Genomic DNA, 23101 nt, shown 5'->3' with positions numbered 1-23101 from the left:
ATCCTTAGTTAATCTCCAGAATCAACCAATTGGCCCAGAGGTTATCTATAGCATTTAAATCAATTTTGGATGTTTGAATTCCAATCTTTTTTACGACTGAAAAAACGGACTGACGTTGACTAATATGACAAAAACTGACTAACCCATGTAAAAGTGTATTTAAAAAAGTTCTTATTTAAATTCAGCTCACATCTCTGTGCACCCCTGACGCGTGTCAACGTGCTGAGCCCGCGCTACCTGCGGCACACCGGGGCGGCGGGAAGCTGTAGGAGGGGACTTGCGCATTTGGCTCCGTTTCCCGACCTCGGTAGGGGAGGGGGTGACGCCAAAAGATTACCGAGATATTGCGCTCTTTAAATACCGTGTACGGACTGATCAAAGCGTCCTATTCGTTGCAGAGCCTCGACAAGTCCTGCATTGCTTACCGGTGCGCTCTCGTCCCCAACTCTATTCGGAAACATGGCAAACGCTTACCTGCAAGGAGTGGAGATCTCCGCATCACAGTTTTTGGATATCTTTCACCACTATGACAACGATGGTAAATAATCTTTCAATTGTGGAATATCATGGTATAAACTATTTTGGGGACATCTGCGCCTACCAACATCAAGGATAATTTTGTGCGCTTTAGTGATTACATTTCAAGAATGAAAGATTAGTTTTGAACTCTTCATGGGACCTCTGTATTCATAGTCCCCCCAACTTTGTACAAGATTGTCAAACCAATAATTCCGTGAAAAATCAATCAATCAACTCATGCTTTTAGTTATATCAGGGATTTAAATTAACAATGTGACCCCTTTTGGACAAGGACTTGTGTAGTACGTCTGGTAAAAAAAAAGAAAGAAAAAAGAAAGAAACGCGTAAAAAAGCTGAGATTCTTGTCTATTCTATAACAAAATATTTAACCTTTTACGAAGCATACAGATGTTTTATGAGGTTGATGTTTTAAAAATGGTGTCGTGCGTAATGCTCCATCTACATGGTACAGGACACCTGACTTAAATGATGATTCTACCTTCTTTTTTACAGGTAATGGATATATTGAAGGTAAAGAGTTGCAGAGCTTTATTAAAGAACTTCAGCAAGCTCGGAAACAGGCAGGACTTGTAAGTATTTTACTACAGTATAATAGTAAAACTACACATATGTGTGCCAACAGGACTGAAAATGAGCAATTAGTGACAGCTAGCCTACATTTTTTCAAGGATGACGTGTCATACAGGGTAGATATCTATCTGGCTATATTTGTAAGCCCAGTTCGAAATGGGCTATACTATCTATGGAGTTGGGGTATGTTGCTTTGCCGCATTTGCCCATTACATGTGTATGTATGTGTGTGCGTGCGTGCCTGCCTGCCTGCCTGCGTGCGTGCATGCGTAAGAGACAGTTGTTGAGACAGAGATGTGTACGTGTGTACAATGTGTGACAGAGACATAGAAAACTACATGTATGGAATTGCAGCATGGATAACTATTCTAGTTTGAAGTTAGTTTGAATGTGTTCTTTAATGTGGATGTCATTGACAGAGCGGTATCATAGGGTAAACATGATAAATAAAAGTGATACAGTATAGAGACTTAATTTAAGAGAGTATTTCCTGACATTAACAAGTGTACTGTATGATTACATATTTCTATTGGGACAGGGTTTGTCTCCTTGACTCATACAGTATGGCTTGATCAAGTTATTGGATATTAGAAAGCTGCTGATATAAACTGGCATTGCTTTGTCATGTGGTATTGAAGGTGCCTGGTGTTTTGTCTGTATAAGGTTACTGTAAAAGACCTGCGACTGTAGTCCTATCTTCATATTTCTACTGCACCAGATAAATGATTTGATGAACGTGTTTTCCATTTTCTCTATCTTGTCAACTCGGTTCCCCATAATTAGTTTCTTTTCCAGCCCCAGTTGTGTTGAGACCTGATTAAAAATCCAAAGAGAACCTGTCATTTGGACAATTTTGTTTTCATTCTGACCTTGTTATTTGACATTGGATCATTGGAACTTGTGTTTGTGCCTCAACTCAGCATTTCTTCATCCATGTGGACTTAATCCATTCCTTAACTTAAAGTGAACAGCTGTGAGAAGTGCACTTTCTTGCTTCACGTTTGGCAAAGGTTAAACACAAAATTTCTTTTCCATGTACAAGCAATTAGGAAGGACTGCGGGGGAGTCAATTTGGCATTCACACACAGATCTTTAAACAGGAGTAATGGCACACTCTTTGCCAGTGGCAGATAAACACCTTTTGATTTAGTCTATGGGGAAAGACTGTTAGGATTTGATTAAGAAAAATGCCATTCACGCTCAGATTAAGTACTTGTATTTGTTATAACTCCCCCATTACAGACCATTGAGAAAACGGTGGATTTTGAAGCACCATCACTTTGACTGCATTATAGGTAAAGAGAACCCAAGATGGCTTCCACTTTTTTTGCATTGTCACGCTATAGATCAATACAGAGATCATTCATTTGTTTTGAATGATACAGTTTCTTGTACAGTATCTGCAAAACTGGGTTTTCACAGCTGGGACTGATCTGAAACTGCTTGCTAATTCACAGTTGTAGTATTCCCATTGTGTCATAAATGTTAGCGTATGTAAAAACAAGACTGAGGAATTTGGAGTCAGTATTAATGAGATTAAAGACAATGCCAACAACTCAATGTGCTTAGCACAGTAATATGAATTAATTAATCCAGCAATCAATCAATCCAAAAATCAATCAATGGCTCTATTTCTAATAGCTAAAACCTGGTTCTACAGTAAATATGATATTTATGTGATCCTTAAATACATAAATAAATAATAGTGGCCATCTGACTGGATCACGTGATCTAGTTGTGAGGGTCTAGGCGGATGTGAGTATTATGTCATCAAGAGACAACAATGGCATCCATCTTTGAAATTATGTCATACTGAAAGTATAAATACAGTTCAAAAGACAAGCATTTATTTTTTGAGACATCTCGTCTCTTAACCTAAAATACGAATAAAGCAAATGTATTGCATTTATACCTTATTGGCAGAGCAGATATTATACATAAATAACAATAACAGCATGTCAATGAAAAACGTCAAATGCAGAGCAGACATCTGTGAGCTAGCACTGATTAAATGTAGCAGGCACATTGATGGTTGTTACTAAAACTGGGATCTTTACAAAAGATTGCATTTTAGTAGCAGTAATTTAACTTGAACTTGGGATGCAAACGAGATATAGTTACAGGCTTGTACTGCCATTTTACCTAGTTATGGGCATTTGTTATCAATGCAATCTGAGAAAGAGGCCATTCATTTTACATACAGTAGCTATGTTTCCTCTAAACTGTTTCAAGAAAGTGCATCCTGTGAATGGCAATCAATGCGTAGAAACAAACCCTGGCAAACAAATCAAATATGTTGTTTAACAGTTTAGCCTGTGTTTTTTAGTTGTATTTTCATAATTAGATAGTAAAAATGGTGGGGGTTTACCTAATTCTTATTGGTTTCAATGAACAGGACAGTCCTGTTTCTGTTTCACAATGGCTGGTGATGTGTAGGTCTTGAGCTTGTTTCCAAAATGTGATTCTTGAACATTGTGTTTTGTTGTGAAGGATGGATGAAGGATGTTCAACAGTCAGATAATGAGTTATGGATTCTAAGTACGTCAATGAAGTCCATATAAACATGTCATAAAGCCAACGGCTCAGAGATGCTCCCACCTACCTCCCTCCCATTCTCTCTCTCTCTACAACACATGCACACACACCACACACACACTCGCCAAAGCAGTGTGTGTGTGTGTTCAACTGACAACACAAACTCAAACAGATAATTCGAAGTGGTTTCCTCTAAACCTTCCGCATCACATCTGACCTCCGTCAGCATCACCTCCCTCCCTGGCCTCTCTGGGAGACTGGTACTCCACATCTTCCCCGTGACAGCCCCTGACAGCATCGGTGTCTCGTCAACCCGATTCCATTACACTGACCGTGTCGGCTGCGATCTCCATCCTCCCTCACTCGGTGGCACGCATTACATCACTGTCCTGCTCCCTCCTTGCGGGTTGTGACCAAACCGTGCATACATAATCGCCGCACTGGGTCGCCATCTGTATGTGTGCAGCAGCATGGACTGACCTATGCCTAAACTCTATTAGGATTGTGCTGTGAGGGGTGAAGATTACATAGCGCTGGTCGCTAATCTAATTCACATGGGATAACATAGACTGGCCCATGCAGAATTCTAATAGAGTTTATGAGGACATGAGTTAAGTGGGTCCCTCACCTGCTTGGCAAACTTGTTTCAAGAGTACGTCGGTGCAATGGATATGAAATTAAGTCAGTAGGCACTTTCTTGTATGTGAAATGTCTTTCAGAATCAAGTGGATTTTTCAAAAGGCTTTTAACCCTACAAGTGTGACATATAATTGTGACATGTTCTCCCACAGGAATTAACTGACCAAATGCGGGCTTTTGTAGATGAATATGAGAAAAATGCAGATGGAAAGATCGGAATTGTTGAGGTGAGTCACATGTGTCAGGCCTTTACTTAAACTCACCTGCCCGGAGCAGGTTCCAGTTATTAAGACTTTCATTCCTCGTGGAGATGCTTCTTAAAACCCCACTGGGAACAGTTTTGGATTCCAGGTTATACTTGGGATTGACTTTGCTTCTGAAGCTTCTGTGTCTCTCAGCATGGAAATCTAACCAAAGGCCTTAAAGTGCAAATTAATTTCCCAGCAGCCACCTGAGTTAGTCCACCAGATAAACTGTCACAGGTGTGTTATTTTGCAGCACTATATGAAGATACAATGTATGGGATGTTTAAAGAGTCAGTGCCTTAGAACCCTCAATGTAGAACACAGAAATGATTTACCCACCGTGTTCCAGAATGTGGACATGATTCATCTTTCCCTAAAGCTTGTGGAAATGAAAAGAGTATTTCGAGACGAAACTGACAGCCTAGCCATTAGCCATAATGGCTGGTGATATTGTGAAGACTGAATGAATTTGAAATGGCACAAGCTTAGCAACAGCAATAGGGTGGATGCGGCGTAATGGCTAATTCCGTTTTCCGTTTATCAAAGTCCTTTATATGCCGAACACTGGTGTTGATCCCAACTGAATTAATGAAACCCTCAGAGTACATTATCTTTTAATCAAATTGTACATGTGCTCACACGGATTATGGTATTAAACTGCCGCCCATAATCCATTGCAGTACAGTGTGTGCCATATCACAGCATATGAGGCATTGACGTCAGCTAACAACTTGTTCCTAAAACCTATTACCTGTTGTATGCAATCAGATTTATAATACAGTGTTTAAATGGATGTTAAATAATGTTTCTAATTTTGTGGCTGCCTCATACTGGTAAATCCCATCAGCTTGTTAAACTCCTTAACAAGTATGAGAATATTCTTAGGCTTCAGCTAACTGTACCTATACCTTTGAATTTCTTTTCACAGCTAGTCCAAATATTGCCCACAGAGGAGAACTTCTTGTTATTCTTTCGACAACAGTTGAAGTCCTGTACGGAGTTTATGCAGGTAAAATTATATCACCGTAAAGTAAAGAGATTAGTATCAGATTAAATTGTTTTACAGAAGCATGGTGAATGCTATAATGCTAACAGTCTCATTGTGGAGCGCTCCGTCAATTAGGAATGTCATTATGAAAAGTGCTTTGACATTATTGAATAAATAACAAAACTTCTACTTTTTCAATAACAAAAACCTTTCTTTAGGCTTGGAGGAACTTTGACGCTGATCATAGTGGGTACATTGAGGCAGACGAGTTGAAGGTAAGCAGTGCATCATGGGGTTTGCAGTTTTGCCTTTAGAAGGGAATACTCACTGTCTATGATTGCAGTCCTTTCTTTCAGTAATAAAGTGGGCTCACAAGGAGCCCCGGGAGGTCAAGGCTCAGCTGGATCACAACTTGAAATCGCTTTTTCAGAACTTTAGTGTTTCCATTGATCAGCCTGGTAATTGAAATGATGTTCACGAAGTCTAGGGATTTAAGTTATTCCCGCATTGGACCCTCTCTACCCTTAGACCAACATGTCATCCACATACATCCCTTTCTAACCTTCCCAGAGGTTGTCTCAAAAAAGACGGGGAATGATTAAGCCTTGGATGGCATGTAGACCTTCTCTTCTCTGAAGCACGTTTAAAGGCCCAGAGGTCAGGGGTTAATTTGTACTGAGACTTCCGTCGGCAGAGTATATTTCACGCTGGTGCCGCTCTGCTCCAAGTTTCGACCCCACTCTCGTCATATGAAGACAGGGAGGGGATGAAAGGAAATGGAAATGCCAGGACTCTTAACACGCTAGATTAGTATGTGAGAACCCATGCATTTCCATGTATTTGCATTACACATAAAAATCTTTTACACTGGTTCAACGGGGGGAGATTAGAACCAACGCCTTTGTTTCGGTGTGGAAGTGGTGGTCTGAAGGTCTCGTGGAGGTCTGTGCCTCCCGCTAGTCTTTCACCTGCCAGCAAACCCATGTTAGGCAACCGGACTGGTCATACTACACTGGTAAAGCGCATTCATAAATAGATCTATGGAATACGTTCATGTACCTCGATTTGACATGAATGTGAAGCACTGACCACACTCCACGGAGATTATTGTGGACATTTAATAGGCAGTCTCTCTATTAACACAAGGAACACATAACAGAACACCTCCATACCTGAAAATACCAACAAACAAATAACAGACGTCAAGCGTCGTTGGCAATTTCTTGTTTGGATGATTTAGAATAAAATACATTCATGTTTGATTTGGGAACATCAGTTGCACTTACATTGACACACCATACACCTTTTAAAAACCTCACCCGAAGATTTCAACATGTATTCAATGTTTCAAATGCATACGTAACATCTGAAAGTCATTGCTGACAACACTAAAGTGAGCAGCTGTCTGCTTCCAAGTCACTGGTTTGAAAATGATGACAATCTGTCACTACTGGCTAAGACCGTCACTGCATGGCAGCTCCTAATGAAGGTTTACTAGTGAAGGTGTCACACAGCTTAGCTCTGTTTGCAATGCAGTGTCTACATCTGTTATGCTGTCTAAATGTCTGCATTGTGTACTGTAAATGACACAGTTCATGAATGAGAAGAGAAGTCAAGAAATCATTTCAAAAGGGATGCATGTGTGTGTGTGTTTTAATGAAGGCTGGACTTCACCCAAAGAATATGGATCTTATAAATCGTTGTCTCAGGCCGATGATGGAATGAAGATTAAGCGACTGTTTTAGTTAGCTTGAAATATGTTCAATGATTGGTTGGAATCTACCATTCTCATTGATGAAAAACTCAAACCGTTGTTCATGTTCCTTCCTTTTTAATGTTATTTTCCAGAACTTCTTGAAAGATCTGCTTCAGAAGGCAAAGAGACCGTATGATGAAAAAAAGCTTGAGGAATACACACATGCCACAGTAAGGGGCCAGTGTCTCTAATTAAACTGGTTCTACTGTAGATTAATTCTGTTGAAGTGCTTCTAAACATCAACTCATCATAAGCTTGGCACAAATTCAGTAGATCAGTTCTGTATTCATTAGAGGCAATCAACCTCCAACTTGACAAACCCTCACAGTGGTTGATGGACTTTTTCCTTTTTGTCTTTCAGCTCAAAATCTTTGATTCAAACAATGATGGGAAGCTATGTTTGGCAGAAATGGCCAGGTCTGTTTGAAATATAACTATAGATATACACATATATATAGTCAAGTCTATTGTGCTGTTTATACTGTTCTCTATGGCATGGTTGACAAGGTAACTTTCTTCTTTTTTTTTTACAGGCTGCTACCGGACGAGGAGAACTTTCTGCTCAAGTTTCAGGTTGGTGGTTATTCTCAGAGCACATCTTGAGAGGGAACCAGGGACATCAGATTGACCTTGACTCAGCAGTCTCTGCGCAACCCCTCCCCCCCAACCACTCTCCAACACACACAGCTCTTTCCTTTCACTGACTTGTCCTCTATGCTGTCTGCTCACATCCACAGGGGGTAAAGATGGCAAGAAAAGAGTTCAACAAGATCTTCGAGTTGTATGACCAGGTGTGTGTCCTAAGAAGCAGTTGGGTGTCATTTTGATTTGCGTGATGTGCATGCCACCGTCAGGTTGAAAATCTCTTAGAGAGGGACTTGGTGGCTGTAGTTCACGCTGCACTGCATCCCTCCTTCTCTATTCATCTGTTTCCTTCTGGGTGTTATTGTCTTTGGCATATTCTCTTTCTTTCTTTCACTCACTGCTCCCCCCTCCCTCCCCACCCCCTTTTTTTCTCCATACATCTCTCTTCAGAACATTTGTATTCACAGTGACTATCTACTGCTTGGCTGACTCCCCTGTTCCAAACTCCCTCACTCCCACAGCATCTCTCGGTAGCTGCCCCTCACCTCCCGCAGTCTTTCCTCCCCGTAGCGTTCATTCTGTCCATCTCTACCTCTCTACCCGTCACACGCTCCTCCGCATCACTCCACATTTCTCCCTTTCTTTCTCTGTCTCCTTCTCCACAACCTCATTTTACACACGGCCAAATCTTCTACCTGTATGTTCTCTCTCCCTCTCCCTCCCTCTCCCGCTTTCCTCTCGGTATTTTCCATACCTCCCCCAAATCCTGATGTCCACCTTTTCCGAGCATTTTCTTTTTTCTCCTCCCTCTCTCGCCCTTCCCTTCGTGGACGGCTGTGATCCCTGGCCCGTGGCAGGCCACTCCCTCTCTCCCATGGTAGTCACTGTGATGCGTATTGATTGAAAGGTTCATGTTGCCCAGGCGGGCAGGAGGTCTGGGCCTGTCTGATATGTGAACAGCCAGACAGGTAATTGGTGAGGGAAATGGCAACGCATTCATTAGGCTTTAGAGCTCAACTGGGTGATCTGTCTGTCTGTGGCTGGCTGGCTATCTGGCAGCATGTTGTTCGTGATTTAGCATTTGTTTTAAGTCTCAGAGCATAGATGCAGATGCAGAGTTTGGCACACAAGGTTGAAAGACTTGGAATATTAGAGGTTCCATGCTGCTGCCAGGTTTCCAGAGAGTTGCACCTTCTAAAGTTGCTCCTAGTGCCAAGATGGAAGAATTTTTGCCAGCAGCTCAGTTTATTTGTCCACTTTATTCTGCCTGAAAAATGTGTTTGAGATAGAGCAGGTTTTTATTTAGCGCCCCCCACCCCCCCTCCTCAACACACACACACAAGCACCACCAACACATCAAAACAAAAGGGTTTGACAGATCCTATCATCCAATGAGTGAGCTTCAAGGTCATACTTTGGGCACATTCCAGAAGAGTCCAATTAAGAGGCATCTTTGATTTACCAAACTGGCCAATCAAGACTAAGGTTGAACAAATGATCCATGAACAAATGTAGACATAACCACACAATGGGAAAACATTTCCCCACATTTTTCAATTCGGAACAGAATAGGAGAGCAGATTCCCCATAAGGACAAACAATGAGTGCATTCAAAAGCACACATCTGCTCATTAAGACTATTGTTTAGTGTGTTTATTGTGATTAGGGTTTTGAGAGGCGGCGTGGCATTGTATTGACGCTGCGTGCCAAACCAATGCTCAACGCCTCCCTTGAGCCCGCCATGAACCGACGGGAGGCGAGCTGCGCCAAACGTCTGGCCCCACAGATGAAAGGAAATGGCTGCTAAATGGTGGGACTGTGCGTTTCCCGCGTGCGTGCGCCGATGTGGTCACGGTTGTTTACCTTCCTCCGTCGGTGGCTTTGCTCTGTCTGTTCATCTCACTTCAAAATTTCCACTCTTCCTCCTTCTTTCTCTCTGTTGTTTCCTATACTAATTTTCTCGTTTCTGTCTCTGAACTTCCCAGGATGAGAATGGTTACATGGATGAGAACGAGCTTGATGCTCTCCTGAAAGACCTGTGTGAGAAAAACATGAAGGTGAGTCCTTAAAAAACTGGCTCACATTCACACCAAGGTGAGAAATAGTATGAGATGCTTGTCAACAACCGATTATATGTATTTGAAAGGAATGTGAGAAAAGAATGAGACAGCATGGTTCAACTTAAAAGTTTAGCTTTAAGAAGCTAAGCACCCCTAAAAACTAGTGTATCTCAAGAAGCGCTCGCTTATATACAGTGCCCTCCAAAAGTATTGGAACAGTGAGGCCAATTCCTTTATTTTTGCTGTAGACTGAAAACATTTGGGCTTGACATCAAACGATGAATGTGAAACCAGAGATCAACGTTTCAGCTTTTATTTCCAGGTATTTACATCAGGATCTGATGCACAAATTAGAAAATATCACCTTTTTGTTCGAACCCACCCATTTGTCACGTGAGCAAAAGTATTGGAACATGTGACTGACAGGTGTGTTTTGTTGCCAAGGTGTGTCCTATTACATACATTATTCAATCAATAAATACCACTGAATGTCTACACTCAGGTTCAGATTGGGTAAGATAGGTTTTGTCTATGCAGACTGTATTCAGAGGTGAAAACAACATGAAAACCAGAGCGCTGTCTTTGGGTGAAAAACAAGCAATTGTGAGTCTTAGAGAAGATGGAAAATCAATCAGAGCCATTGCAGAAACATTGGCCATAGCCAGTACAACCATTTGGAATGTCCTGAAGAAGAAGAAAACTACTGGTGTACTAAGTAACAGACGTCGAACAGGTAGACCAAGGAAAACATCAGCAGTTGATGACAGAAACATTGTAAGAGCTGTAAAGAAAGACCCTAAAACAACTGTTAGTGAGATCAGCAACAACCTCCAGATGGCAGGAGTGAAGGTATCACTATCTACTGTTCGCAGAAGACTTCATGAACAAAAGTACAAGGGCTACACCAGAAGATGCAAACCACTCATTAGCAAGAAGAATAGGAAGGCCAGGCTGGAATTTGCCAAAAAGTACAGAGATGAACCTCAAAAATTCTGGGACAAAGTTTTATGGACTGATGAGACAAAGATTAACTTTTACCAAAGTGATGGAAAGGCTAAAGTTTGGAGAAAGAAAGGAACTGCTCATGATCCCAAACACACAAGCTCATCTGTGAAACACGGTGGAGGTAATGTCATGGCTTGGGCTTGCATGGCTTCTTCTGGGACGGGCTCATTAATCTTCATTGAGGATGTAACACATGATGGCAGCAGCAAAATGAACTCGGAAGTCTACAGAAACATTTTGTCTGCCAATTTAAGGAAAGATGCAACCAAACTGATTGGCAGAGCCTTCATCATGCAGCAAGATAACGACCCAAAACACACTGCCAAAACAACAGAGTTCATCAGGGGCAAGAAATGGAAGGTATTAGACTGGCCAAGTCAATCTCCAGACTTAAACCCTATAGAGCATGCATTTTACCTGCTTAAGAGGAGACTGAAGGGAGGAACCCCACAAAACAAACAACAACTGAAAGAGGCTGCAGTGAAAGCCTGGGAAAGCATCAAAAAGGAAGAATGCAAAAGTTTGGTGACGTCAATGGGTCACAGACTTGCTGCAGTTATTGAAAGCAAAGGATTTGCAACTAAATATTAAGTCTTATTCACTTAAATATGTTTTAAGTATATCTGTTCCAATACTTTTGATCACATGACAAATGGGTGGATTCAAACAAAATGTGATATTTTCTTAGTTGTGCATCAGATCCTGATGTAAATACCTGGAAATAAAAGCTGAAACGTTGATCTCTGGTCTCACGTTCATTATTTGATGTCAAGCCCAAATGTTTTCAGACTACAGCAAAAATAAAGGAATTCGCCTCACTGTTCCAATACTTTTGGAGGGCACTGTATATCACAGACGAAAAAAGGTCTTGTCCGAGGTCTGGTCTGTTGACCATAGTAAGGAACAAATAAAAGTCCTCTTTAAATAAACCAATAAGTGTGGTCAAGAACTGGTGTTCTGATGCCCAAACTTTCCTTAATTTTCCAACACCACCACCACACAAACACACACACACACAGAGATGACACCAATGTCAAATGCTTTACAAGGACTTATTTTCTCAGTCCACGACAGCTGACTTTTAAAAATAGCTTGCCAAACATTAGTATGTCAGGGCCATTATGTGAGGCCATAAGGCCAAGGTTAACTCCCTCAACCTTTTTGTGAAATATTTTGCTCAAGTCAGTAAGATTTCTACCAGCTAAGCTTTTGGGTAAGCAGCAGTTAGGCTATCTGAAAGCCAGCGGCTTTATGGGCTGGGTATTGACATGTAAAAGCTGCTTTAAAGTAATGTGCTACAAAGCCAGTGGGATGAAGAGATGCCTACATGAGATGCCTGTCTTCTCTAACAGGTGCTGGAGGTCAGCAAGATCCCCTCGTACAAGACTGCCATCATGGCGCTATCGGACGGAGGCCGGCTGTACAGGACGGAGCTGGCGCTCGTTCTCTGCGCCGACGACATCTGAGATCCAGCCCCACCCTTTCTCCCCTCCCCCTCATCCCTGAAAACAACCAATCCCCTTGGCTTTTCCCTTAAACCACACCCACATCCACTTCTCCAAACCCCCCCCAACTCCCCCCCCCCATCCCTCATTCCTTCCACTCGTGAAGTGTGTAAAGATATTACATAGCTTGGAATTCCCAGGATATAGGATGTGTTTTTCCTTTTCTTTCGTCTTTTGTTTTGGAGAAATCTGTAAATTTGCCAGCGACAGTGTGTAGGTAGGTAAGGTCAATTATTGGAGAAATTGGGAGGCACATACTTTTCCAACCTGTTGTTTCTATACTGTTTGTAAATGTACAGATTTTGTAAACGATGAGATTGATACCACAATTGAAAGTCCCTGTACTTTGACCTGTCTATACTCCATCTCCTCCAGTGCTTAAGATCGTTGCCTCTCATGGGCTGACGGAGTGGGTGTGGCTCGTTATAACCAATCGCAACACAATTTAATCTCCTTCCCCAAGTGGTTGAAATGTCAAGAAAAAGAACGACAACCCCCAGTTCACCTTTTAGCATTAGTAACAACTCTAACAACACTTATGAACTGGTATCCGAAGCAATAATACCTTACGAAAATGTTTCTGGAATGTTGTGCATGGAAACAAAATATAGGAAAATGGCAGATATATTGTGGAAAAACATTGTGAGCCAAATTTGAGCTATATAATCTTTTTGCGGTGCATGTTAGTTGCTGAAGACTGGCTACATACGGAGCCACAACGAAGATCCTAGCACATATATCTGTAGCCTGACCCCCTGTAACCTTAGACCTGGCCCTGAGTAGGACATGGTGGCCAGTCTCTGATTCATGGACTTTTTTTTCTGCACTGTAAACAACGCCATGCCCCCCACACTGGGCACCAGGAACACTGTGTATGATGTAATAATAAATAAGAAAAACTACCTGAAAACCAATGCTGTGTACTCTGGTCTGTCAATTACCTCACACCCCTGCAGTGACCATGTGCCATTTCCTCATTTCAATTCAAAAGAACTATTTTCTGATGACGGGTGTATAGAAGCATAGACACACTAGAACATTTATCCTGGCCAAGATTAATATTTACATGTGCTTTACTCCACAAAACATGCAAGCCAAGTCACATTTCACCACCCTTTCAACCTACATACAAAACAATTCAAAAACACTTGTCATACTCCTATCAACTTGTCAAATTTCAGTTAGAGTGAAGTCAGCACCAAAGATACACAGGTTGTTCCACAACACAGCCAATTGAAGGTTAATAGTGAGGAGTTCCGTGACAGATAGAGGTGAAGTGTTAGACACAAATCCCTGCATCAAGTCTTGGAAGAGAGGGAGTAGAGAATTCCAGGAGTGTTCTCTACATGCGGGGCGAGTAAAGACAGCTGGATGATCTTATCTTATAATTGGGCAGCTTCTGGTCTCAGAGTTGGCGAATGTGCAATGGCTTATCGGGACGTCAGCTCCAGTGTGCGCGACGGGTAAACGTGTGTGTGTGTGTGTTCCACCTCAAGGAAACCGCAGAGAAGTTCGAGGGAAGAGCAAGTGAGAAAAAGGAAGGATTAGACGACTTCTCATGATTTATGATACACTTCATATCAGACGCTTTAGTGATGTGTTTGTAGATCAAACGTGTGTATGGGGAAGTCAATTCTCATGAACCTCATAAAGTCTGCCCAAAAAATACATAGTCCCTCTTGATGATTGTATTGTGGTAAGTCTGATGCAGAGACACACTCACACACGCAAAGGAAATCTAACACAGTGAACGAGCATTTGGAGCTTGAGCGCTCTTTGTGGGATTGAAAAGACACCGTCTCGTGGCCGCTTGGCGCGTCGTCCTCTACCATCAGACACTGTGAAGCAACCCCTTTCCACTCCGCCTCGCAGAGAGGATGGCTGGAGCATGCCAGGGGAACAGAGGAAATGTGACCTGACAATCCAAAAGCCGCTCCACTGAATGGGGAAAGACTTTGACAACAGCAGAAGGGAGAGGGTGGTGGTGGGAGGGGGGGGTGAAGGAAGAGGGACGACAGGCTGGGGGGGGGGTGATAAGGTAGGGAGGAGTGCGTGGATGAGAGGGAGTGAAAGGATGAATTCTTGGACAAGATGATTTGAAAAGCAGAGGGAAAACAGAAAAGAAGGGGATGAAAGAGAAGTAGAGACAAGGAAAGATGGGGGACTGGAGAGCGAGTGAGGCCATGGCGTGCTTAGCATGGCACCCTTGTAGCACAGGGCGGTGGCACGATGCCAAAACATCAGACCGTTTGGGGAAGTTATCCATTCAGGGTCATGCCTGACAGAGAGACACAGTTTGTTGACGTATTCACTCAGCATGCTGTGAGGCACAGAAAACAAACCAAATTGCTATTAAAGCCAATCTGTTCATTGAAAATCCCCATTGAAGGTGCCTTCTTTGATAAGGGTATTAGAATACTGCTGTTGTCTCCCTTGTGTGTGATGTCAGCCCCTTCAAGGAATCACATTCATTGGTCAATGATTGAGAAATGGATGAGAAAGGGTTTGTAAATTATATAAAATATCTTTTAATCAGACATATGGTTGGTACTACGGTACACAATTGTACAGAGTCCAAGACATTATACCTTTAAATTCATTACTGGAAGTAGTCTTGACAAATGTAAACAAACAATGTTCAAAGACTTACTATGTTTCCCTATTAACCTGATTACAACAGAGAAATATATTTGATCTGCCTCTACTCAGAAGTCCAAGGACTCAAAATGTGACCTCCACAGGCTAGACAACAAGGCACCAATGAGGACGGACATTCTTCTGACTATTGAAATCATTTCTTCCTTAAGGAGGGCTGCATCCTCAAAACGGTTTCCATTTAACAACAAGAAATAACATTTCAAATGTGTCTTCCAGTTCTGCAATACCTAAACCAGATGGACACATGCAGGTAACACAGGGTTAGGATGTCCTGCTCGTAATTCTTCTGAAACAATCCAAAAATTTAAAACCGTTTAATGTCCACTTCCAAATAGCGCCCTTAAGTAACAAACAAGTAGTATTAGTGTATTCCAACTGATGCATCATGTCGTACACCATGAAGTTACATAAAGCTTTACAGATCTGCCCTGATGGAGACCAAGGTCGTTTCTGAGATAAGGTTGAGTTGAGGTTGAGCACAAACGGTCTGGAAGTGTGTGTGTATGTGTGTGTGTGTGTGCGTGCATGCGCATCTGTGTGTGTCAGATTGACGGACAGGTGAGACAACACAGAGGCTGGAGATCTTGTATTCCCATCTCCACTTCACAGCCTAGGATCCCTTGGTGCCTCTAATCATGGCCTCCATCATTGCCCACTGCTCACTGGTGACCTAGTGCACGGACACAGATACACAAACAGGCAGTTGAAACGGAACACTTAACTGTGCTGCCTCCATGAGTCAGATGAACTACTTTGTAAGAAATGGAAATAAATCCAACAAACCACGTTTCGGCGGCCAATAATAAGCAAATATCCATCTAAAACACATGGCCTTACCTAAATAAAACAACAATTCAATGTGCAACCCAATTTCAATTTCCCTCTTAGACAGCAGGGCCACAGTACGAGGACGGGATGGGTTCCAACAGGGAAACAGCAGTGCTTCAATGGTTGACACTCTGCATGGTTGCCCCCTTTTGGCAGTTGAGCAAAAGCCCCTGTGGTGTCCAGTTCTCCTCTGGGAGGTGAACAGAGTCGTTTTCAGGAGGGGCGCTGGAGGAAACGCACCTTGGTCAGCTCGTTGAACTCCCCGGCCATGGATACATACTCCCCTCCATCCATCCTGATGATCTGAAACGTTGGGAAAGTTAGCCGGAGATGAGAGGAGGGAAGGAGCCCACTGGAATGGCCCTGCCCCTGGGCGAGTCTTAACGGGAGCTCCTTGTGAAGTGCTGTATCTGGGTGTAGTCATCTGGTGACGACTGGACACTAGGGCAAACGTAATTCGAGTGACATGTGCGTGGTCTTGAGTGTTTGTAAACTAGGGCGTCCGTGCATTAGAGAGAAGTCCTGTCATTCACAGCTTAAGTTATGTTGCTGAGCTGCAGACAGCTAACTTTAGGAGGAACCATTGGGATCCATTGTCTGGTGAGCTTATCTCAACAAATGAACCGCTCATCACACATGCTACACACACACACTAACCGCTCCAGACACCCAGCTGGCGTAGTCACTGCAGAGGTACGCTGCCAAGTTAGCGATCTCGCCAGGCGTGCCCAGTCTGCCTATGGGTATCCTCCCGATCATGGACTTCTCAAACATGCCTGTCGGGTCCAGACGACTGAAGGCTCCCTGCACAGAAAACGTTGTAAAAAAATGAACATTATAAAAAGGAATACTCACATGTTTTTATATACATAACTGGTAGTGATAGTATTTAGAGATAGAACAAGTCTTACTTTTGTTCGAATTGGGCCGGGCTGAATCACATTGAACCTCATACCGTAGCGTCCCCACTCTGCAGCCAGTGACCTGAAAGAAAAAAAATACATAAGGTCTACCGTTTTCAGCCCCATGAAGAGGCACTATAACACTAGCACAAGAAGCAACTTTAACTAATCCTACAGTTAGGCCGCAGCAGTGGCAGAGCGGTACTGTAGCAATACTAACAAAGCTGCAGAAGTGTGTCCAAGTAGGACCCTCCCTTCTTATCTTATCGTCCAGAAAGCTCTAGAATCCCATATACAGCATGGCTGGATTAGGGGAGCTTTTTTTTTTTACTGTAACCACATGACAACGGATTCCTTCTCCTCTCTCGGAGGGGCTGAGGTACAGCTCCAGTACCTGGAAATAAAAAATGCTCTGCGACTTCCTGATAACTCCTTGCGAGTAGAAAAAGCTGCGGTGTGAAATAAGAGGTGCCGGAGGAGTTTTTCCAGGCGTGCTCGTGTCCTTTCAGGAGTGGCACAGTGGGGGCAGGCGAGGAGGAGGAGAACGAGGAGTAGTAGTGTTGAAATTGATTCGTCCTCCTCCGGTTTCTTGAAACCTGGGCGGACGCTTAAAAAAAAAAAAAAAAAAAATTGTACTGAAAGAATAGGATCTAAAAATAGACCCTTTTTCTCTCTCGCCTCTGGGATGGCTTGCCACAATAAATGAACCAGAAATTTGGCAGCGGCTGCCATCGTTTAAAATAAAAAGGGTCATATTTTTAGGGTGAGCGATTTCATATGGTTCCATAATATAAATATATATAGTTCCATTATTTAAATATATATATTTATATAATGGAACCATATGAAATTGCATATATATTGAAGAAACAATTCTCCAAATCGAAAAAAACAAAAAACATAGTTTTATTGGGTGGCGGCATGTGGCTCATCTTCCAATCATGTGACTGTGTCCTCTGTTCATAGCGATGGCTACAGTGTTCTTGTTTTCTCTGTTTCCATATGCTTTGTTCATGCTTGAGCTGGCCTGTGTTCACGTCTGTCGACGTGTGTGCAGCCACGTACGGTGCGCATATGCAGATGGTGGAGTGTGCTTCGTCTATCAAGGGTACATGATTTTCTTGGGTTTAACACTATCGTCTGTCAGCGTATACGTGAAGATAAGGAGCGCCTGCTGGGGGACACTTAAGACTTCTATGGAACAGTGTTGCTTCTCTGAAACGACCATGTAGTGCACCCAAAGCATGAAGCTACGTCTGACAAAGCCAACCCTGGTGTGCTGTGCACTGGACCGTAGGAAGGGATGTGTGTGTGTGTGTGTGTGCGGGGGGGGGGGGGGGGGGGGGGGGTTGTCCTATACTCTCAGAGCATATTACACGTCCACAACACATACACGCGCACTCAATCAACAACGCACTGAGCCGTGTCGAGCGCATCAAGGGATGGAAAGGGGACCCGATTTTGAGAGACGTGCCATTTCCCGACCGCTTCCTCATCCCTTTTCTCCCGAGTCTATGGGCAAACCTTTTAATATCATTAACTCTCGTCTGTGGGGTTGATGGCAGCAGATATTGAGCAGGGGCCAAAGCCCTTGGAGCTTCATTAAGAAGGTTTATTCTTCCTTCGATGAGAGGAGGGGGCGTTCCTTTCTTCACATGAAAGGTGTCGGTCTCATTCAGGTTTTTAATGAGTTTCCCTCTCGTTCAGAGTACGTGAGCCCGTGTGCGCGCAAACCACAAACCCATGTATGGCTCACACACACACACACACACACACACAGACAGGTCAAGAAAATGATATGCACACGCACTCATTATTGGGATCATAAACACGCAATTGACACACAGATGTGTGCATGTATAGATGTGCTTGTGCGCATGCGTACACAGACACACAGCTCTAATCCATCTTCATTATTGTCCAAATCTCTCTGGAGGGGGATCGGGAGAGCGCGCCACACTGTAACGTTAATTAAATGTTCCTGGACCTTCGTTATGCTAATGACTGCTTCTCTTTAAAAATGCATTAGTGTTCACAAGGCATGTGACACGAGCCAGACACATATTATTATTTTTTTCAAATTAGATTCTACCAAGTAGCTGTGTCTGCCGTCTCTTAAAAGCAAAACCCTCACACAAACGATGCGATAAACAAGCTTGGTTTACAATTACAATGAAGTTTACATCAAGTTGTTTTTTCGATTTTCCTTGGCAAGACATTTGAACTCATTGTGACTGAAAGCCCTGACCAGCATTCGAGAGGGCTGGGTGAATCCATTTCCATAATGCTGACACTTCTCCACATCTTGTCAGGAAACATGAAACTACTCTGGAAGCAAATCAGTTTGGGAATTTACACTACCTGACAGTACAAACAGAATCTGTTAGCCAAAGGCACAAGAAGCTTCATCTGGATCCCTACAAGGCTACACTGAACATATTCAATACTATAACAGTTGACTCATAGGTGAGAGAGGCCTACTACACAGGGATATGAGGATGGGGAAACACGAATCACAGGGTGGCCTGATAGTTAATACGTACGTGCACAGGGTCTCTACTCCTGATTTGGCAGCTGCGCTGGGTACCACAAACCCAGAACCGGACTCGGCATAGATGGTGGTGATGGCCAGGAATGCAGCACCTGCAAACACACGGGACACAAGAATTGTATGCATTCCAGGAATAGGTGAACTGTCAACGTGCTGGCCTATGGTCAATAGTCAATCCAAAACTCATTGAATGTCAATATGATGGAGAGGCAGGCATTTTCAAACTTAATATCTAAACTACCACAGATCTGGTGATTTCAAACTGGCCTGGGAACAGCAGTTATCCCAAGATTTAGCCCATACTGTCACAGAGAGTTCAATCCAACGCTTTATCGCACATGGGTCAGATTACACTGTGATATATTTGAGGAATGATTCAGGGTTATTTCAAGATCGATAGAACAAATGAAAGCACTACACGTGCAATGAATAACAAGAAGGAGTTATTTTGTTCCTCAACAGATTATTGAATCTAAACCTGGGTAAGGGAGACACAATAACACTAAGGCTGAAAGGACTCGTGTCAGCACCATGCCAATAGCACTTGGACTTCGATGGATCGTGGATACCAGTTGTGTCGGCATAAGGCCCTCAGCGTGAGAGCACGTTTCTGCTTTGGTGTTCCACGCTTACTGTTTAATTGTGATTTGACTAATTGCAGGGTTTGGGGCAGAGAGAAGCAATCAAACATCACGGCACGCTTCTACATTGAACTTGCCAACGTAGAAGCATATCATAGCACGTGTTCCAGTGCAACTCCCTATCGTTGCCTCTTACATATCCCTGCTTCTCTGACTGGGGGGGGTAGCCGGGAGGGGGTTGGGGAGTAAGAGAGGATGAATAAAAAGAAAGAGAGTGAGTGAGGTCACACGCAAAGCCAAAATAAACTTGGGGGCAAAAGAGGACGGACGGTTCTCATGTGGTTCTTCATGTTCCACTTGTGTGGATGGAGACTGGGTCTTCAAAGACTGACGGGACGGAAGAGAACAACATGGGCATGTCCCCACAAATAAAACAAAAGTACACAATTGGAAGTACTAGACTAGACTGAGAAGTGTGTTGTTGTGCACACTGGCAAGAAGCATGTACTTGATCTGGAAGCTTGAGGCTGTCATCCCAAGGGAAAATCTCTACTCCCCCCTGGTGGTAAAGGGGAGCATAACATCCCAAGATCCAAGGACTCTTATTAAAAAGGGGTTGGCCTCCTGCAGTGTTGGTCTGGGAGCCCCCTGCCTTCCATGTTTTAGATGGGTATTAATGGGTCATTATCAGGCATGTGCAGAGGTTTATGAACTCACTCATTTGAATAAGGTGTGTCGGAAGAGGGAAACATTTTAAACAGTGTTAGGGTTAGTATAGTCGTTTATTTATTGCCATCTGTATATTCAGGAAGTTCACTTATCTAAGTTCAGCATAGATGTAAATTATGTTCCGTGTACTTATATGTTATGTTATGTCAGGTGCTTGCGTTGTCTTGTCTTAAGAATTTCAGTGCCCAGTCTAACCTTGTGTTGTTCTGTGCATCTGACAAATAAAAGACTTGAACTTGAAACATGCAGGGCAGGGGTACACCGAGGACCAGGATTGAGAAACACTTGCCTTCTGGTTTCAAAAACGGATGTTTACTCTCTTTAGTATCTCTCACGACCCCTTCATGATACTTTCGGACTTTTCACTGACTAGCCTTCATGTAAAAAGGATACCAGATCATCAGAGAAGGATTCTACATTTTAAAAAACACAGAGTTCCCCAGTGCTTTACCAGACACAAAATGGAGGCCAACCTTTCTCTGCCTTGATGAGCCTCTTGCCCAGCTCCAGGGTGACGAAGGCCGTGCCGTTGAGGACGATGTCGGTGATGGTCCTCCAGGCGTTGGCGGACAGCTTCTCTGAGGGGGAAATGAAGTTCCCTGCAGCGTTGTTGATCACAACCTGAGACCCAGGGCACCAGAGTAATAAGGAAGTACACCATTTCAGAGCTACTGCATTTCTTAAGACCATCAGGAACATCAGCACTAATGGTACTGTGCAAAATTGAAGAGGAGAATATAGGTATGGTATGTAGAATATAGGTAGTCATTCAAATCGGTTTCAAATCTTCAAAACAAAAGGACAGGAAGATGACCAGGGAGTCAGGTGGCTGAGCGGTTAGTGAATCTGGCTAGTAATCTGAAGGTTGCCAGTTAGATTCCCGGCCGCGAAAAATAACGTTGTGTCCTTTGGTAAGGCACTTAACCTTACTTGCCTCGGGGGAATGTCCCTGTACTTACTGTAAGTCACTCTGGATGGGGGCGTCTGCTAAATGACTAAATGTAAATGACCAAATATATATATATATATATATGTTTGCCTGAAATAGAAATAGCCAGAGATACCAAGAATAGAAGACAAAACATGAGAATGTGTGTAGAGGCAGTGAGTCCACGTACGTCAGGGAGACCAGCCACCTCCACCAGTTGGTCCACAGCAGCCTCAATGGACTTGGGGTCTCTCACATCACACTGGACAGCATGGACCTGGGCATACAGCATGTGTCAAAACCTACCAAATCTATGTCACAAATAAAAGACTGATAGTCCAAATGTGTGGGCCGTACCTTATTTCCTGTCTGACTCGTGATTTCCTCTGCTGTCTTTTTCAAAACATCCAGTTTTCTAGGGGAACCAATTTCTAGTTAAACAGATTACAGTAAACCTTAAAAATTGGAGGAAATGCTGAAAACAGAACATGTATATATATATATATATATATATACATATATATATATATATATATATATATGTATATATATTCCATGTACATTCTTGGGGATCAGTCAAACCCCAGACACTGTCAACCGACCTGCTTGCAATGACACACTCTGCCCCGAGTGCAGAAAGTGTGGCCGTCATGCCTTTGCCCAAGCCAGTGCCTCCTCCAGTGATGAAGGCCACTTTGTTTTTGTAGGTCCCTGGCAGCAGCATGGAGCCCTCTGACGGAGGGAAGAATTTAGCCTGAGGTCCGCTCTGATACAAGGCCTGGGACCCATTGCTGAACAACTGTGGAAGACAAAGATATAAAATGAGAATACTTGCTCGCTCTATCTGTATGTGTGTGTATGTGTGTGTGTGTGCGCGTGTGTGTGTGCGCGTGTGCGTGTGTGGCCAGCAATCTTGCTTTACACATTTACATTTTAGCAGACTGCTTTGGAAGGCAACATTTTTTTGTTGTGGTTCCCAGCCCCTAAACCTTTAACAAATTAAGTATTAGTTTTGGTGTGGATGAGATTACAAGTGTTGCTCAGCCAGGTCTGGCCAAATGCGTGAAAGTTGGAGTTGATTTAATGCTTGATTCATGCAACATGAATGTGTCCATTTTGCATGCATGCATGCTTTCTAATAGAGGAAAGGTATAGTCAGTGCTACAAACTTGCAAATATTAAACTGCATTTCCCCAAGTTTGCTAACTACATGTGCTAACCACATACTAGGTTGCTAATTAGAGTTTGTTATCACGCAGTGCTGTCAAGCGTCTTACAACATAAAATGTGGTGCATGAATTTGTTCCACTTACCCGACTGTTTAAAATGCACCTTAAAGATAAAGTCAATTCACTTTTAACTGTTGAAATCCGTCCAAGCAGAAAAGATGACATGGTTAACACTTAGATAACCTTTGTCCTAGTTTCCGGCATGAGAGAATAGGTGTGTCGTTTTGTCTTGAACAACACCGTAAGAGGTAAGATCCTCGTTCCATT

At 43.0% G+C, this 23101-nt stretch overlaps 2 protein-coding genes across 2 annotated transcripts; one reads left to right on the top strand and one right to left on the bottom strand.

The window, feature by feature from the left end:
- The first annotated feature begins 325 nt into the window (after positions 1-325).
- calb1 (calbindin 1) lies at positions 326-13322 on the top strand. Its single transcript, XM_047037059.1, has 11 exons — positions 326-538; positions 1033-1109; positions 4437-4511; positions 5458-5538; positions 5736-5792; positions 7366-7443; positions 7635-7690; positions 7807-7846; positions 8011-8064; positions 9844-9915; positions 12276-13322. The coding sequence occupies exons 1-11, from the start codon at positions 460-462 to the stop codon at positions 12387-12389; spliced, it is 783 nt and encodes a 260-aa protein (XP_046893015.1). The 5' UTR covers positions 326-459; the 3' UTR covers positions 12390-13322.
- Positions 13323-14932: 1610 nt separating this feature from the next.
- decr1 (2,4-dienoyl CoA reductase 1, mitochondrial) lies at positions 14933-23072 on the bottom strand. The gene is made up of 10 exons (XM_047042491.1): positions 22919-23072; positions 22208-22404; positions 21963-22020; positions 21796-21882; positions 21151-21298; positions 19360-19459; positions 16826-16898; positions 16572-16718; positions 16155-16217; positions 14933-15756 (listed from the first exon to the last, which is right to left on the bottom strand). Exons 1-10 carry the CDS (start codon positions 22997-22999, stop codon positions 15697-15699), a joined length of 1014 nt encoding a protein of 337 aa, XP_046898447.1. The 5' UTR covers positions 23000-23072; the 3' UTR covers positions 14933-15696.
- Positions 23073-23101: the final 29 nt, after the last annotated feature.

Source organism: Hypomesus transpacificus, chromosome 2, assembly GCF_021917145.1.
Source record: "Hypomesus transpacificus isolate Combined female chromosome 2, fHypTra1, whole genome shotgun sequence".
Lineage (NCBI taxonomy): Eukaryota > Metazoa > Chordata > Actinopteri > Osmeriformes > Osmeridae > Hypomesus > Hypomesus transpacificus.
This window is presented reverse-complemented; position numbering and strand designations above follow the sequence as displayed.